Raw genomic sequence first — 19,747 nt, forward strand, 5'->3', positions numbered from 1 at the left:
GACTTTTCTCACTCAAGGACTGGCGAGTTTAAGGAGAGGAGGAATTTAAGGAAGTGGATGATTCCCACAACAGAAAATGCACAAGTGAAGTCTGTATGAGTGAACATCGCCATTTGGTGGACAAAGTTTGAAAAATAGGAACTCCTAAATTTGAACAGGAACTAAGATGAGGAGGAGAGGGAAACAGAGTCAAGAGGGGGTTAGAGCATGTGACCATCTGTGACGCAGTTTGAAAATATAAAACCCCTTGACGCCACAGCAGAGTGAGCATCATTGTCCGGTAAGAGTGGTGGACTATGGCGTTCGCGTTTCTACCCCAGAAGACACCAATCATGTCAATGTATTGTTATATTGTATAGTGTGAAAAATGTCTTGCGTCTTTTGTAAATATTGTGTCATGTGAGTTGTTTTATATTGTGATAATGTATAAAGTGTAATGTAATATACATTATTTATATTAGGATGATTAGTAAAGAAGTTGCTGGACTAGTACTTAAAGGCCGCTTTACACGCTGTGATCGCACCCGCCCCCGTCGTTTGTGCGTCATGGGCATATCGCTGCCCGTGGCGAACAATATCACTGGTACGTGTCACACGTACTTACCTTCCTAACGACGTCGCTGTGGCTGGCGAACAACCTCTTTTTTAAGGGGGAGGTTTGTGCGGCATCACAGCGACGTCACACAGCGGCCCACCAATAGAAGCGGAGGGGCGGAGAGCAGCCGAATTAACGACACGCCCACCTCATTGCCGGAGGACGCAGGAACGCTGTTGTTCGTTGTTCCCGGGGTGTCACACGTAGTGATCTGTGCTGCCTCAGGAACGACAAACAACCTGCGTCTAGAACGAGAAACGATATTTGGGAAATGAACGACATCAAACGATCAACGATTTGGTGAGTATTTCTGATCAATAGCAGATGCTCGTAGGTGTCACACGCAACGACATCGCTAACGACGCCGGATGTGCGTCACGAATTCCGTGACCCCAGCGATATCTCGTTATCGATATCGTTGCGTGTAACAGGACCTTAAGTGTTGTGAATAGCCCACCCTGGGAGGGATCAAATGAGAAGTAAAATGACAGTTCATTCTAGAAAGTCAATGAAAGCCTAGTGAGCGAACGTGACAGACGTGTAGTCCATCGATCAACAGTGTGTGGTTTGTGGCAAAAGAGAACAGGAGACAAAGGTGAAATAGTGTGAACAGCGTTGTAAGAGACTGATCCTCGAACTGAGTGGCCCCAGACGACAGGAGCCGAACCCTAGCAACAAGGCCTCTTTTATGTCAAGGTACCGGGATAACTTCTACTGGCATGTGAATATAGTCCACCAACCGAGTGGTTTCCCGCTAGACATCTGGGACCGCAAGGCTTTACTCAAATCAAGTATGGGACACCTAAGGAGACTGGAAGTGGACTGCATACAAGGAAGGTGACTGTCATGGTGTCTACTGAAATGCTAGAGTTGGATGCACTGGTACTCACCAACCGAGTTAGATTGGACGCAAACCAGAAGGAAGATGAACTGTGTCTGTTACTGCTGAGTAAAACTGTAACGTGCTGGATGATTTGTGCCCACTATCTGTAACATAAAATGGTGAAAGAGAAGGAACCGTAAAGTAAAGACTTGTGGTTTAAAGTGAACTATTGATCTTCTTGTGAGTGTGTAATCATCCGTTCCTGGCCAGCTAATGTCAGCGGCAGTATGCGGCCTACATGGGTTCCCAGGCCACGCCGAACGTCCACAGACTCAGTATGTAGGTGAGAAGGCTAAGTTACTGAAAAGGTGACTATGTGAGCTGAAGGAACCAAGTTACAGAAGAGAATGTCCATGTGAGCTGAAGGGACAGAGTTAATGAAGAAGATGACCATGTGAGCTAAAGGGACCAAGCAATCAAAGTCAATGACTGTATTAGCTAAAAGTACCAGCTTACCCAAGAGGACGACCGTGTGAGCTGAAGGGACAAAGTCACCGAAGAGGATGACCGTGCCAGCTGAAGTAAGGTTTTACCTGAAACGTGTAGATGAGAATCATATCATAGTGGGTTTTTTTTTTTTAGAAAATAATGTAATGTCCCATGTTTGAAAATTCAAAAAAATAAAGAAGAATCTGTTCATTGAGCTGGACGTTTTCAGTTTTGTGTGAAAGCTGAAAGGAGTTACCAAAGAAGATGACCGTGTGAGCTGAAGAGATCGAGTTACCGAAGAGGACGAACGTGTGAGCTGAAGGGACTGAGTTACTGAAGAGGATAACCGTATGAACTGAAGGGACCGAGGTACTGAAGAACGCGACTGTGACGGGGTCCTTCTCCCATATCACATAATCAACAGAGCGAGAGATGGATGAACATTCCATTGAACATTTATTCTGAGTAAATCAAATGGTCCATAACATAATCCACCATACAGAGGATAAAAATAGTCCAATATAGTCCAGTAAGCGATTAGTATCCAGGTCTCTCTGGGGAGCCGAAGCTTTTCCCTCAGAGGATCAATCCTTCTCTCTTGTCCTTCCCAGCCTGACTGCCCAATTCTTCAGGTAAGTAGAGAGTTTAGATGGTTCACAGGCCCCCCTCCCCCAGACTTAGGGACAGAAACACTACAGGGGGTGATTACCGACAGACAATACAATGTACACACAAGCAATACAGAAAATGGACAGAGAACCACGCCTAATATACGAACCTACACAACATGATACACAACTCCCATATTCCACCATCACAGTGACTATGTGAGCTGAAAAGACCAGGATCCCAAGTTGAGGGACAATGTATTTGAGATAGCTAAAGGCTAAAAGGTCCCAGTAACTGTACAGACTTAAGCTACACCCCGGTAGCTGGTTCCACTTATGACTTTACGAGGAAACTAGGCCGAATGCCGTTAGACTCCCGTTAGAGCTGTAGATAATTTTAGTGAGGACAGCAAAGACTGTTACAGTGACAAGATGGACATTGACGGGTAATGTATAGGGCATATATTTTAATATTGTGCGTGGAATTGTAGAGCTAGAAAGTGTGATTAAAATTCTACCAAGTAACCTAAGATTATGTAGCACACTTTGTATGCCGCCGATTTGAACTTGACATCTGTTAAAGGATATGGGCACCTTCGAGGACAATTTTTTTATACTTGTATTTTAAGCTAGAAATTATATTTTGCAGTTAAATTAACAGTTTTGCACCATTTGACTTCTACAGTTTTTTGTTTTCTTGAACATTGCTTGCTGCTGAAAGATCTAACATGGCCGCTCGACTGGGTCCTGAAAAATATTTTCTCACCTTTAGTCATAAATCAACACAGAGCAGCTGATAAGAAACCTTTTAGTCTTTTATTTGTTTTTTATCAGAACAATGTAACATTGTATTTAATGCATCCATTTAAATTATTAAAAAATGCCCCCAAAAGTATCCACATCCTCTAATGACCAAGTGTCACGGGGTATGTACTGACAGAACAGGGGCCCCTAAGCTAGCCCTCAGACTCGATACCCTACACTGTCATTTATCTCGGAGGTAAGCTTGATCGTAGCCAGGTACGAGCCCCCAGCATGACCCTGACTCCTGTCCGAGCCCTGATCTTACTCCCCCACCCAGGGAGCAGCCCGAAAACCAAGTAATAAAATCCCACAGAAAAGACACAGCCAAAGGAGAACGAAACCTCGTACACACTACACTCGAACAAAAGGAGGAGACAATATGTGTACAGGGGAATAAAGAAAAAGGTAGGGAATAAACTCACAACAGGGGAACGTTCACACCACGCAGAACAGCAACTGTTGTTCACCATAAATGGAATAACCACTGAGACCGGGATCGCTGGAGCTAAGCTGAAGCTATCTTCGGCAATCTGCTCCTACACTCCCCACCCTAAAAGAGGAAGAGACCAACTGTGGATGGTAATTAGCAACCTGGCTCTCAGAAGAGTTGCACACGGCTCCAAAAAAGGATTAACTCCTGCACGGATGGGAGCAGTGAAACAATTCAGCCGACGCCCAGCAAAGGTGAGCACTTAAGAAAGACCAGGTTACCCTGTTGGACTCTGCAATGTGAACAGAGTCCGACACATTAGAAATAATCTGCGTGTGCGGACCTTGACAACGCATGACTCCAGGCATTTGTTGTGTGTGTTTGTGTGGACTGCAAGTGCGGGGCAGAGTGCGGTGGATGCACAAAACCGGAAGTGTGTGAGGTGAGGATTTTGCTCGTACAGCAAAGCTTTCTCATAAAGCGGGTTACAAATTTACAGAAAGCTTTGCTTGTTAAGCGAAATTCTCGTTAAGTGGGTTACTCGTTAAGCGAGGTACCACTGTACATCACAAAACTTTGCAACTTTTTCGGCAATTTTTAAAAATTACATTTTCTGTAGACGTCTTACCTTTCTGTGTTGGTTTTATTAAATTTCCATTGACAGGTAAAATTTTTGGTCTCCGTATTTAGAAAACGGTTGTTGTAGGTGACCGAGACCATCAAGTAGTCATCCAAATATCCCTTATATGCAAAACACACCTGTTAGAGATGAGATAAAGATTTAGTTGTTGCCTTTAACTATGTAATGACAATAGCCATGGAAACTTGGTGTCACGGGTGACAGATGGTCATGTGGTGTTCAGCAATAGAAGGTCACATCGTTTGGCAGTGCAAAGTGCTCCCTGACTTTCTATTGTTCTTGCTGTTATATTCATTGTACTAGATAGCTTTCCTGCTGGATTCATCTCTTCCTCTTTTGGACCCAGCAGAGGCCTCTTTTCATCCAGCTGCTGATTATCAGTATTTCCTTTGTGCTTAAATACTCTCATCTTCCCAGGACTGGTGCTGGTGATATTATTCAGTTTATTCTAGCTCTGGTTGCAAGGAGGAGGCTTGGTCTCATCTGAAGCTTGCTGAACTTCTACCTGAGTCATCTCTAGATAAGTAGTTCTTGTTTTTCCCCCTTGTGTCCTCCTTGTGTCTTCTTTAGTGTTTAGTGGGGTTGACAAAGAGCTCATCCCACCCCTACCTTAGGTATGGTTCAGCACAAGGGATACCTAGGGTAAGGTGTCCGGCTCAGGGCATAGGTGCGGAACCTATTTAGGGTGGTGAGGGACCCCAGGGACCAGCAGTAGGTTTGGTCAGGATTCACCATCTTCCCCTTCCCTAGACACAGGGTTTACCTTCCCTTACGCCACGCCATTCGCTTGGTACTTCCCCTTACCTAGTGTGACACTTGGTGCACCCTGCTCTTTTACCAAGCACGACATCTCCATAGCTTCACTCCGGAAAAGCAGATCCAGACTGTCCACATATGTACTAACGCTTAATGATACATGGTGAGTGCACAATGAGTTGGGCTCCTATGAATTCCATAGTGGCTGATGCTGGTGATACCCTACCGACCCAGGGATGAAGCATAACATTAGGAAATCTTTGTGGCCATTTTTTCCCATTTACATAAATGCATGAGTTAAAAATATAATTTGCATTTGTGTTTCATTAAAAATATGGTATGATTTACCTTTTATAGGCTCTTTATTTTTGTAACTCTTTCATCTGTCCTTTTCTAAGCTTCTCTCTGCTGATTTATGACCACATCAAAGATCATCTCAACTTTGATGTGGTTTGTGGTCATAAATCAGCTCAAAAAAGGAGCCGAGAAAAGGGACAAGCAAAAGAGTTACAAACTCCCCGTCAGAAAGATCAAACTGATGGATTTACGGTAAACTAATTCTACAACCTCCAGTCTGCAGGGAAGCAAAGTGTCTGTAAAAGCCAAACAGTGCAAGAGGTTTAATGAAACCCAACAGCAAAAAATATTTTTTAGCTTCCAAAAACTAACATTTAATAATATTGTCTTAAAAGGTGTCCATATACTTTACCCAACAGGTGTCATGCGGTGTTCGGCTTTGCACTCGCTGGGTGTTATGGCGGCTTCGGACTCTATTCACACCACAAGCAGCCTGAGGTCTCTTTAGTTGCTTAGCCTGACTCGGGCGTCGGCTGTTTTAGCTTCACTGCTCTCCAGTTCAGCAGGAGTTAATTCCTGTTGGCTTGTGAACTGCAGTTAGGAGCTCAGACTGCTATTACCTCTCACAGCCGCCTTCACTCTTTCTAAGGTACTGGTTGCTTGTCATTGAATATAGCTCAACAGTACTTAAGCGATACCAGTCCCTATTGTAGTGATCCAGAGCCTAGTGATCTGTTGTGTGCTTTCCTACATGGTGTGGAAAGATCCCTGTTGATAGTTTATTTCCTCCCTGTGTTTTATTTCTTCCTGGGCATGTATTGTCTACCCCCTGTGTCTGGCTACAGTGTGCATGTGTTTTGGTTCTTTCCCTGTCTGTGGTATTTGTGGGGTATGCTCTTCTGTTCCTGGCCCTGAGGTTGGGGATGAGGTGTTAGATCAGCGTTCAGAGAGGAGTTAGGGTAACGCTGGCAGTCCAGAACTAGCTACCATCAAGCCTACCTCTGAGATAACGGACAGCGCGCGGTCTCTTGTCTGAGGGCGAGTTTAGATGTCCCTGCTCCAGTTACCCCGACACTCCCATGACAACATGTTTCTACTTTGCCACGATTTAACGATATACTACTAACACATTACTTAAAGGGAACCTGTCACAACTTTTTCAGCCTATAAGCTGTGGCCACCACCACTGGGCTCTTGTATACAGCATTCTAACATGCTGTATATAAGAGCCCAGGCCGCTGTGTAAAACAAAACAAAAAACTTTCTAATACTCACCTAAACGGTCACTGCGGTGGATTCTAGTCAGATGGGCATCTATGTTCTCCGGTGTCGGCACCGCCTCTTTCGGCCATCTTCGTCCTCCTTCTGAAGCCTGTGTGCATGACGTGTCTACACACTCGCCAGTCCCGTGCAGGCGCACTACAATGCTTTGATCTGCCCTGCTCAGTGGTGACAGGTTCCCTTTAAAGGGAATCTGGTGATTTTTTAGTACAATACTAATGTTATATTTAAATAGAGCTTAAGGATCAGTAATTTTTATTGCTCTATGTTATTCTGTTATCTTGTTGTCAGCTCCATAGAATTCAGTGTGACCTAGTAAGTAGTCTACCATATGTAAATGCAAACTGCATATGTGTGCCGCTCCCGTGCCAGCAGCCGAGCTGCTCGGATCTGGTTTCTCAGTGGCTCAAGGGTCTCCGGACCCGGGGGTCGTGCGGCCACTTAAATGAAGGCAGCATTTACAAGGGATTTTATAGAGTTTGTGACGCCACCTGTGGTATGTGGTAATTAGGAGTACCACCACTGCAGTTGGGAGTACCCGGGGATGATGGAATGGGACAGCCAGGTGTTAGAACTCCCTCCACAGGTGGGGGCAATACCCCGGGACTCAGTGAGGGGTGCCGTGGAATGCAGGGGGTCACTTTGGTACTCACTCAGTCTATTAAGCAGACACCGACAACTGGTAAAACAAGTCTCTGAATACCGCTGCCGCTGAAGGGAGCTTAGTTCGGGTCCCATCCCCAATGGTGCTGCCTGGTGATCCGTGACCTGCCTCCTGGCACTCAGTTTACTTCTTTGGTGGTCCCGATAGTGTGAAACATGCCGGGTCCCGCTCCCCACTATGGCTAAGTGTGGGAGCTTGCTCTCAGGGCTCACGCTTAGGATTTTCTGGACCGTTTTGGATTGGAAAGTCCTATCCCCCTCGTTGTGCTGGTGCCCCGATTTTGGAGCAGTTGGGAACGAATCTTGAAGGCTCTGTTCTCCACGGGTAAATTATCGGGTTGCCTGAAGCTACTCCCCAACTCCGGGTCCACGTACCCCGTCGTGCCTTGGTCCCAGCCCAGTAATAGTGAAAGGCCGCCAGCTGTCCTCCTCAACAGATCCATGCCCCTTGCCACGATCCCGTGTGACCGGGGGTCCAACTCCTCTAGGCCCAGACCACCGTCTGCCACCTAGATTGTTTCACAGGACCCCACTCCCAACCTCCTCTCACTCTCACTCCTCGACTACTTTCTTCTTGACACTCCTCCCCTCCCCTCTCCAAAACCCCAGGTGGGTGACTCTATTCCACTCAAGCCGTCCACTGGTGTGTTTGGTGGGTGTGGTGCAGGGTGTATCTAGGGTTTGATTAGCTGATGTAGGCAACACCATATGGTTAGGGACCCAAAACCAAGAAGGAGGTGGATACTGCACGGGAGGGCAGATTGTGCAATACCCTGTGACGACTTGATAGTCCAGGGGCGTCACATTTGCAATGCTCCCCCTCACAGTGCTGGCATCAGTGAAAGTAAATCTGAACTGAATTTGCACTGCTGCCCCCACACATACTCCCTTTAAATAGGGCTTTATGAGACCTTTGAGGATCAGTAAGTTTTATTGCTCTATGTTATCCTGTTATCTTGTCAGCTCCGTAGAATGCAGTGTGACCTAGTAAGTAGTCTAGCATATGTAAATACAAACTGCATATGCCCTACTCCCTACTCCCACCTCACAGTGCTGGCATCAGTGAAAGTAAATCTGAACTAAATTTGCATTTCTGGCCCCACCCATACTCCCTGCCACCTATCAGCAGTGATAGTAAATGCACTGGGAGCTGTGAATATCCAAATTGTATTTACATACACTTGACAGTGTGCAGGAGACACTGAATTCTACAAAGCTTACAACAAGATAACAGGATTAGGTAGAGCAATAAAAGTTACTGATCCTGAAAGGTCTCCTTAACTCCTCATTAAAAATAACATTTGTATTTGCACATCAATGTAGGAAATGTTTTTGTTCTTGTTCAGTCATCGAATTCGAAAGAAATTTGTTACTGAAGGTGAACAGGACATCAGCAGAAATCTGAACGCAGCTCTGGATGTTAGTGGGAGCATAAATTATACCGTAAATACGAGGGGCGATCCAAAAGTAATGATAATCGGTTATTTCTATTGCACACAGAAATTAAAATAAAATGTTTTCTTCTCTCTTAGGTACCCACTAGTCTAGGAAAAAAAAATCACTTAAATAGGCCACGATTCCCGGGAGCTACATTCATTTGAATATGAACTGCCGAGGAGTGAACATCAAAATGGAAAAAAACGAGCTCAGAGCTGTCATCAAATACCTCTGCTTGAAATAAATGACTGCCTAAGACATACACAGCGACTTGGTGGAAACATTGGGGGACTCTTCTCCTCCATATTCCACAGTTGCACGCTGGGCCAAGGAATTTAAGCTGGGAAGAACATCGACGGAAGATGAAAATCGTGAAGGACGCCCATCCACGTCCCTCAATGAAGAAAACGTGAAAAAAGTTGAAGAAGTTGTATTGGCAGATGGAAGAGTGACTATCAGGCATGTATCTGAGGTCACAGGGATCTCATATGGCAGTATTCAAAGAATCCTTGCAAAAGAATTGCATATGAGAAAGGTCTCCGTGCGTTGGGTGCCAAAAATATTAACCGACGAGCAAAAGAAGAAACGAGTTGACATTTCAAGAGCAAATCTCGGAAAGTTCCAAGCAGACAAGGAGAATTTTTTGTCACGTTTTTTGACCATGGACGAGACCTGGATCCACCACTTTGATCCCGAAACTAAACAACAATCGATGACATGGAAACGAGCCGACGAACCGACGCCGAAGAAATTCAAAGTGTCAAGCTCAGCAGGGAAGGTTATGGCGTCCGTTTTTTGGGACGCTGAAGGAATTATTATGGTGGACTATTTGGAGAAGGGAGCCACTATTATGGGCTCCTACTACGCAGAACAAATAAGAAGATTGCGGGAGGCTATCAAGGAGAAAAGGCGCGGCAAACTGCGGGCTGGAGTGCTGTTTCACCAAGATAACGCGCCGGCTCACAAAGCTGCAGTTGCCATGTCAACCATTCAAGAAGCGGGCTTTGAACTGGTGGAACACCCCCCTATTCGCCAGATCTAGCCCCCAGTGACTTCTTTCAGTTTCCTCGCCTCAAGGAACACCTCCGGGGCAAGAAATTTGACGACAATAGCGACGTGATAACCGCTGTTGGGGATTTTTTTTGAGGGGTCAAGATCAAGAATTTTTTTCGAAGGGAATTCTAAGTTTAGAAAAGAGATGGACTAAATGTATAGATTTGTTAGGAGACTATGTAGAAAATTATTTTTTTTTTTAATATATTCATTGTGTTTATTATTGATTATCATTACTTTTGGATCGCCCCTCGTATAATGCGAAGGATTTAAACGTGTTTATAAAAAAAAAAAATCAGGAATAAATTGAAATTCTAAAAGTTTTCACTGTTGAATATGAGTAAAATGCTGTAGGGTCCGGGATAGATCGGGTGGGTCTGGGCGTAGTGTTTCCTGCGCTCCGGATGGTAGTGCTGATGCAAAAGGCTTCAAGAAGAAAAAGGGGGAACTGGCACTTTCAGCAAATGTGACATCACCTGCCATGTGATTACCCATGAGCACAAGTTTCGAAGCGCTCCCACGCGTCCTCCTTCATGAGGTATTCTGAAACGTGTAGGATCATTTTGCAACTTGTGCTCACGGATAATCACATGGCAGGTGATGTGACATTTACTGAAAAATGCAGTTTACCCTTTTCTTCTTGAAGGGTTTGCATCAGCGCTACCAGCTGGAAAGCTAAAAACACTTCTCCCCAATCTTCGGACCTACCTGATCTATCCCGGACTCTACAGCATCATATACAGCAGTATTCATATACGTACCACGGATCTTCAGACTTCTCCTTTTATCGATAGTAAAAGAATCCTCTTATTCCGGCGCTTTTACACCTAGCTTCCGCGTGGTAGACTGTCACAGAGTATATGGAGATGTGACAGGGACCCTTAAACTGTTCTTCAGACTTGCGACCCTGCGCTGTCCCTTATCTCGGAGGTAGGTTTGATGGTTACCAGTTCTGAGCCCCTGTCCAGGCCCTGATCTAACTCCCTCTCTCTCAAACCCACGTGTCGGTCCATGAAACACAAAGACAAAACCACACAAAACGACACGGACAAGGGAGAACGGAAACTTGTACACATCGCACTCAACACACAGGTTAGACAATATGTGTACCGGGGAGTAACTAAAAAGGGGAGGAAGTAACGCACAACAGGGGGACGCTCATGTAGTGCTCCACGGGGCCTAAGGGGGTTACTCATCACTGGGCCAGTAGTATTTGGGATTGCTGCTGTGACTGGCCTGACCCGGCTCCGTGGCCCCGTCGGCTACATGAAAAGGCAAACAGGCGGGTGCAAGGTTGTCCGGTGTAGAGTGGGATGAAAGGAGCGTGAAGGATCCCTGGGAAGCGTCACCGGTGACAGTGGTGACTGGGGAGTCTCGGCCGTTGACCCCCAGCCCCTGCGACTTCTCCTCCCCTTGGAGCAGTGTTGGATGGGCATGGGGGATGCTTTGCAGCACCACCCGTGGTGCGCGGCCAGGAATTAGCCGCGCGGGGACTACCTAGTCTATCCGCAGCCCTGCAAAATTGATGAAGCAACATGAAGTATGGTCCATCGTAGGGATCTGCAACCTGTCTGCGCCGGCCACCAAGGGAGCGGTTCAGTAAGCTTCCCCTTGGCTGCCATGTCCTCCTCAGTCTCACTGGTTCACCCAACCGTCTGCAGCTACTCCCGGTTCCCTCCAGTCTGCCCGCTTCTACGAATCCATGATGTCCTGGTACTCTCTCTTCTTCAGTGTCTCTGACTGATTGTTCTGCTTGGTCGTCTCCCTGAGGGGGAACTGGGTCACAGACCCCCCCCCCCTCTCAAGGACCTGTTGATGTTTCTCTGTCCCAAGCTGTTCTCTTTCTGACTGAAGTCTGTTCTAAAGTGAAACTGTTATTGCTCACACTCTAGTCTAATTCAATCCGTGCCCCCACCCTTGCAATGACTCAATGGGAATTTCCCAGCCTAGGTTCCTGTGTGTGGTGACTCATGCTAGATGTTTGTGTAAAGTTGCAGAAACCAGTGTTTATCCCTTTCTCACCTGGATCAGCACAGCATTCCAAATCAAATGCAGTACCCTGTGGTGACCGAGGCCTCAGGGGTGCCACACTCACACCACTCAGAAGTGCAGGAGAAACACGAAGACCAGGATCGTAGAAGCTATAATCGGCACATACATGAAGAAAGGTGTGCTTAATATAGGGAGGAGACAGCTGCACATGGCAATCAGCAACCTGAGCATTTAGGTCTTGCTCACCAGTCTGCAGGCATTAACTTCTGCTGAGCTGCAGACCAGTGAACCTGAATCAGCCGATGCCCGGCTGTGAGTAAACAATGCAGAAGCCTCAGGTTGCTTGTCAGGCTCTGTAGTGTGAACAGAGTCTGACACCACCATGCTAGCACGTATGTGCTGAACATCGCATGACAGTGACACAGTGTCAACCGTGATTTCCAACAATATATTATGTTCACATTGCATTGGACACACAGTATTGTATCGCGCATAAATATTTTCCTAATTTCTTTTTAGTTATCATGACATGTCAAGAGACACTTAGGATCAGGTCACTAGCCTAAGTACTTACATAGTGGTACCTGATTAATTCATATCTGGTTTGCACGGCACGTGAACCTTTCAGAATATAATTAGGGTTGAAGGCACTGCATCTCCCACAATATGGCTCCGCCCATGAGGAACGCTCTCCTTCTGTATCAGTGATATTCCTCCCTGAAAAATAACAATTAATTCATATGTATACACTATTGTACACCATCACGCCTGGGTCCTTCTTCTTTTTCTGTGTCTGCTATTAAGGGGGGCTTTGTCATGGTTACATTAAGTAAAAAAAGTTTTTGGTAACAGTTTGGAATTCAAACAAAAAAGTTTATTAACTGGAAACTCTTTGGGTACAAATTAACTACAGGATGCAAGAGAAGAGATGAGAGAGTTAATCGTATGACAAGGTATCCATATCAGCTCAGGATTGTATCCCATAGAAGTCAATGAGGTCAAAAATTGGAGACAGAAGTCATCAGATCCAACAATGACCCGAGTCACTGACCACCACTCACCATCTTCAAAGCCGCTGTACAGGAACACATCCTCCGAGACGAGGTCCGAAACACAGTGCACCGAGAGCATGTCCTCTATGACAGCCTGTATCTAATGGAACAAGACCAGAAGGTGAAGGTTCACTTATTAGTAACAGTCTACAGAACGAAAGAATGACTGATTGACTAATATCAGCACTCACCTGCTCAGCCGTACTGTCTGTATAAAAAGCTTCACTGGTTGTGTTACCCCAACAGAACCGGACTTGTCCAAAGCCACCAAAAGTCAACATCTGGGGAAGGATGGAATGGGTTCATATAGCAAAATGACAAAGTATGGCAGAAAGTGTTATACTAGTTATATTCTTGTACATAGGAGCAGTATTATAGTAGTTATATTCTTGTACATGGGGGCAGTATTATAGTAGTTATATTCTTGTACATAGGGGGCAGTATTATAGTAGTTATATTCTTGTACATAGGGGCAGTATTATAGTAGTTATATTCTTGTATATAGGGGCAGTATTATAGTAGTTATATTCTTGTACATAGGAGCAGTATTATAGTAGTTATATTCTTGTACATAGGGGGCAGTATTATAGTAGTTATATTCTTGTACATAGGGGGCAGTATTATAGTAGTTATATTCTTGTACATAGGGGCAGTATTATAGTAGTTATATTCTTGTACATAGGGGCAGTATTATAGTAGTTATATTCTTGTACATAGGAGCAGTATTATAGTAGTTATATTCTTGTACATAGGAGCAGTATTATAGTAGTTATATTCTTGTACATAGGAGCAGTATTATAGTAGTTATATTCTTGTATATAGGGGCAGTATTATAGTAGTTATATTCTTGTACATAGGGGCAGTATTATAGTAGTTATATTCTTGTACATAGGGGCAGTATTATAGTAGTTATATTCTTGTACATAGGAGCAGTATTATAGTAGTTATATTCTTGTACATAGGAGCAGTATTATAGTAGTTATATTCTTGTACATAGGAGCAGTATTATAGTAGTTATATTCTTGTATATAGGGGCAGTATTATAGTAGTTATATTCTTGTACATAGGGGCAGTATTATAGTAGTTATATTCTTGTACATAGGAGCAGTATTATAGTAGTTATATTCTTGTACATAGGAGCAGTATTATAGTAGTTATATTCTTGTACATAGGAGCAGTATTATAGTAGTTATATTCTTGTACATAGGGGGCAGTATTATAGTAGTTATATTCTTGTACATAGGAGCAGTATTATAGTAGTTATATTCTTGTACATAGGAGCAGTATTATAGTAGTTATATTTTTGTACATAGGAGCAGTATTATAGTAGTTATATTCTTGTATATAGGGGCAGTATTATAGTAGTTATATTCTTGTACATAGGGGGCAGTATTATAGTAGTTATATTCTTGTACATAGAAGCAGTATTATAGTAGTTATATTCTTGTACATAGGGGCAGTATTATAGTAGTTATATTCTTGTACATAGGGGGCAGTATTATAGTAGTAATATTCTTGTACATAGGGAGCAGTATTATAGTAGTTATATTCTTGTACATAGGGGGCAGTATTATAGTAGTTATATTCTTGTACATAGGGGGCAGTATTATAGTAGTTATATTCTTGTACATAGGGGCAGTATTATAGTAGTTATATTCTTGTACATAGAAGCAGTATTATAGTAGTTATATTCTTGTACATAGGGGGCAGTATTATAGTAGTTATATTCTTGTACATAGGGGCAGTATTATAGTAGTTATATTCTTTTACATAGGAGCAGTATTATAGTAGTTATATTCTTGTACATAGGGAGCAGTATTATAGTAGTTGTATGCTTGTACATAGGGGGCAGTATTATAGTAGTTATATTCTTGTACATAGGGGGCAGTATTATAGTAGTTATATTCTTGTACATAGGGGGCAGTATTATAGTAGTTATATTCTTGTACATAGGGGGCAGTATTATAGTAGTTATATTCTTGTACATAGAAGCAGTATTATAGTAGTTATATTCTTGTACTTAGGGGGCAGTATTATAGTAGTTATATTCTTGTACATAGGGAGCAGTATTATAGTAGTTGTATGCTTGTACATAGGGGGCAGTATCATAGTAGTTATATTCTTGTACATAGGGGGCAGTATTATAGTAGTTATATTCTTGTACATAGGGGGCAGTATTATAGTAGTTATATTCTTGTACATAGAAGCAGTATTATAGTAGTTATATTCTTGTACATAGGGGGCAGTATTATAGTAGTTATATTCTTGTACATAGGGGGCAGTATTATAGTAGTTATATTCTTGTACATAGGGGGCAGTATTATAGTAGTTATATTCTTGTACATAGGGGCAGTATTATAGTAGTTATATTCTTGTACATAGGGGGCAGTATTATAGTAGTTATATTCTTGTACATAGGGGGCAGTATTATAGTAGTTATATTCTTGTACATAGGGAGCAGTATTATAGTAGTTATATTCTTGTACATAGGGGGCAGTATTATAGTAGTTATATTCTTGTACATAGGGGGCAGTATTATAGTAGTTATATTCTTGTACATAGGGGCAGTATTATAGTAGTTATATTCTTGTACATAGGAGGAGTATTATAGTAGTTATATTCTTGTACATAGGGGGCAGTATTATAGTAGTTATATTCTTGTACATAGGGGGCAGTATTATAGTAGCTATATTCTTGTACATAGGGGGCAGTATTATAGTAGTTATATTCTTGTACATAGGGGGCAGTATTATAGTAGTTATATTCTTGTACATAGGGGGCAGTATTATAGTAGCTATATTCTTGTACATAGGGGGCAGTATTATAGTAGTTATATTCTTGTACATAGGGGCAGTATTATAGTAGTTATATTCTTGTACATAGGGGGCAGTATTATAGTAGTTATATTCTTGTACATAGGAGCAGTATTATAGTAGTTATATTCTTGTACATAGGGGCAGTTTATAGTAGTTATATTCTTGTACATAGAGGCAGTATTATAGTAGTTATATTCTTGTACATAGGGGGCAGTATTATAGTAGTTATATTCTTGTACATAGGGGGCAGTATTATAGTAGTTATATTCTTGTATATAGGGGCAGTATTATAGTAGTTATATTCTTGTACATAGGGGCAGTATTATAGTAGTTATATTCTTGTACATAGGAGCAGTATTATAGTAGTTATATTCTTGTACATAGGAGCAGTATTATAGTAGTTATATTCTTGTACATAGGAGCAGTATTATAGTAGTTATATTCTTGTACATAGGGGGCAGTATTATAGTAGTTATATTCTTGTACATAGGAGCAGTATTATAGTAGTTATATTCTTGTACATAGGAGCAGTATTATAGTAGTTATATTTTTGTACATAGGAGCAGTATTATAGTAGTTATATTCTTGTATATAGGGGCAGTATTATAGTAGTTATATTCTTGTACATAGGGGGCAGTATTATAGTAGTTATATTCTTGTACATAGAAGCAGTATTATAGTAGTTATATTCTTGTACATAGGGGCAGTATTATAGTAGTTATATTCTTGTACATAGGGGGCAGTATTATAGTAGTAATATTCTTGTACATAGGGAGCAGTATTATAGTAGTTATATTCTTGTACATAGGGGGCAGTATTATAGTAGTTATATTCTTGTACATAGGGGGCAGTATTATAGTAGTTATATTCTTGTACATAGGGGCAGTATTATAGTAGTTATATTCTTGTACATAGAAGCAGTATTATAGTAGTTATATTCTTGTACATAGGGGGCAGTATTATAGTAGTTATATTCTTGTACATAGGGGCAGTATTATAGTAGTTATATTCTTTTACATAGGAGCAGTATTATAGTAGTTATATTCTTGTACATAGGGAGCAGTATTATAGTAGTTGTATGCTTGTACATAGGGGGCAGTATTATAGTAGTTATATTCTTGTACATAGGGGGCAGTATTATAGTAGTTATATTCTTGTACATAGGGGGCAGTATTATAGTAGTTATATTCTTGTACATAGGGGGCAGTATTATAGTAGTTATATTCTTGTACATAGAAGCAGTATTATAGTAGTTATATTCTTGTACTTAGGGGGCAGTATTATAGTAGTTATATTCTTGTACATAGGGAGCAGTATTATAGTAGTTGTATGCTTGTACATAGGGGGCAGTATCATAGTAGTTATATTCTTGTACATAGGGGGCAGTATTATAGTAGTTATATTCTTGTACATAGGGGGCAGTATTATAGTAGTTATATTCTTGTACATAGAAGCAGTATTATAGTAGTTATATTCTTGTACATAGGGGGCAGTATTATAGTAGTTATATTCTTGTACATAGGGGGCAGTATTATAGTAGTTATATTCTTGTACATAGGGGGCAGTATTATAGTAGTTATATTCTTGTACATAGGGGCAGTATTATAGTAGTTATATTCTTGTACATAGGGGGCAGTATTATAGTAGTTATATTCTTGTACATAGGGGGCAGTATTATAGTAGTTATATTCTTGTACATAGGGAGCAGTATTATAGTAGTTATATTCTTGTACATAGGGGGCAGTATTATAGTAGTTATATTCTTGTACATAGGGGGCAGTATTATAGTAGTTATATTCTTGTACATAGGGGCAGTATTATAGTAGTTATATTCTTGTACATAGGAGGAGTATTATAGTAGTTATATTCTTGTACATAGGGGGCAGTATTATAGTAGTTATATTCTTGTACATAGGGGGCAGTATTATAGTAGCTATATTCTTGTACATAGGGGGCAGTATTATAGTAGTTATATTCTTGTACATAGGGGGCAGTATTATAGTAGTTATATTCTTGTACATAGGGGGCAGTATTATAGTAGCTATATTCTTGTACATAGGGGGCAGTATTATAGTAGTTATATTCTTGTACATAGGGGCAGTATTATAGTAGTTATATTCTTGTACATAGGGGGCAGTATTATAGTAGTTATATTCTTGTACATAGGAGCAGTATTATAGTAGTTATATTCTTGTACATAGGGGCAGTTTATAGTAGTTATATTCTTGTACATAGAGGCAGTATTATAGTAGTTATATTCTTGTACATAGGGGGCAGTATTATAGTAGTTATATTCTTGTACATAGGGGCAGTATTATAGTAGTTATATTCTTGTACATAGGGGGCAGTATTATAGTAGTTATATTCTTGTACATAGGGGGCAGTATCATAGTAGTTATATTCTTGTACATAGGGGGCAGTATTATAGTAGTTATATTCTTGTACATAGGGGGCAGTATTATAGTAGTTATATTCTTGTACATAGGGGCAGTATTATAGTAGTTATATTCTTGTACATAGGGGCAGTATTATAGTAGTTATATTCTTGTACATAGGGGGCAGTATTATAGTAGTTATATTCTTGTACATAGGGGCAGTATTATAGTAGTTATATTCTTGTACATAGGGGCAGTATTATAGTAGTTATATTCTTGTACATAGGGGGCAGTATTATAGTAGTTATATTCTTGTACATAGGGGCAGTATTATAGTAGTTATATTCTTGTACATAGAGGCAGTATTATAGTAGTTATATTCTTGTACATAGGGGCAGTATTATAGTAGTTATATTCTTGTACATAGGGGGCAGTATTATAGTAGTTATATTCTTGTACATAGGGGGCAGTATTATAGTAGTTATATTCTTGTACATAGGGGGCAGTATTAGAGGAGTTATATTCTTGTACATAGGGGGCAGTATTAGAGGAGTTTTAGTCCTGTTTATATAGTGGTAGTACAGTATTTTATATTTTGCTGTACGGAAATAGCAATTAAATTTGTTGTTGCATGAAATATTTCATACTTTTATATACTGTATATATACTATGAAGCTGAGAATATTGATTCTTACTTGAATTTCAGGAACCCAGGATGACTGCGCCACTATCTGATGTGTCTCTCTCTGGTATGTATGTACAATGTCAGGGTTCAGCCATGTATTGTGTATCTGAACCCCAATCTTCATACTGGATTTTGGACCTTCTCCGTGCTGCAACATTTCAATGTAATATTTTTTGCCTTTTACAAGTTCAAGTTTGGGGGATTTTTGCTTCCATTGCACGTCCCAGTGCAGCTCCCAGTGCTCAGTCCATGTGCGGATGCCTTGTGGTATGGAGGCAACGTCAACCTATCATCCAATACACAAGGTTCGGCAATGGGTTTTTTTTTCAATAACTAGAAATACATACTTAGCAATGTTACTGGTTTCGGTGCAGTCATAGTCAATGGTCAATACAGAAGGTAACTCAGGATCAGTACAGGATCAGTAATGTAATGTATGTACACAGTGACTGCACCAGCAGAATAGTGAGTGCAGCTCTGGAGTATAATACAGGAGGTAACTCAGGATCAGTACAGGATCAGTAATGTAATGTATGTACACAGTGACTGCACCAGCAGAATAGTGAGTGCAGCTCTGGAGTATAATACAGGATGCAACTCAGGATCAGTAATGTGATGTATGTACACAGTGACTGCACCAGCAGAATAGTGAGTGCAGCTCTGGAGTATAATACAGGAGGTAACTCAGGATCAGTACAGGATCAGTAATGTCATGTATGTACACAGTGACTGCACCAGCAGAATAGTGAGTGCAGCTCTGGAGTATAATACAGGATGCAACTCAGGATCAGTAATGTCATGTATGTACACAGTGACTGCACCAGCAGAATAGTGAGTGCAGCTCTGGAGTATAATACAGGAGGTAACTCAGGATCAGTAATGTCATGTATGTACACAGTGACTGCACCAGCAGAATAGTGAGTGCAGCTCTGGAGTATAATACAGGAGGTA

At 41.6% G+C, this 19,747-nt stretch overlaps 1 protein-coding gene across 1 annotated transcript in view; it reads right to left on the reverse strand.

The window, feature by feature from the left end:
* Nucleotides 1-19,747, reverse strand: part of PKHD1 (PKHD1 ciliary IPT domain containing fibrocystin/polyductin) — an 832,619-nt gene that overhangs the window by 719,987 nt on the left and 92,885 nt on the right. Inside the window, exons 15-19 of the mRNA XM_075341622.1 lie at nucleotides 18,807-19,082; nucleotides 13,112-13,201; nucleotides 12,930-13,020; nucleotides 12,443-12,585; nucleotides 4,378-4,508 (exon numbers count right to left, since the gene is read on the reverse strand). Coding sequence (XP_075197737.1) covers nucleotides 4,378-4,508; nucleotides 12,443-12,585; nucleotides 12,930-13,020; nucleotides 13,112-13,201; nucleotides 18,807-19,082 — 731 coding nt within the window. The remainder of the gene's footprint in view (nucleotides 1-4,377; nucleotides 4,509-12,442; nucleotides 12,586-12,929; nucleotides 13,021-13,111; nucleotides 13,202-18,806; nucleotides 19,083-19,747) is intronic.

The sequence above is a fragment of the Anomaloglossus baeobatrachus genome, chromosome 3 (assembly GCF_048569485.1).
Source record: "Anomaloglossus baeobatrachus isolate aAnoBae1 chromosome 3, aAnoBae1.hap1, whole genome shotgun sequence".
NCBI lineage: Eukaryota > Metazoa > Chordata > Amphibia > Anura > Aromobatidae > Anomaloglossus > Anomaloglossus baeobatrachus.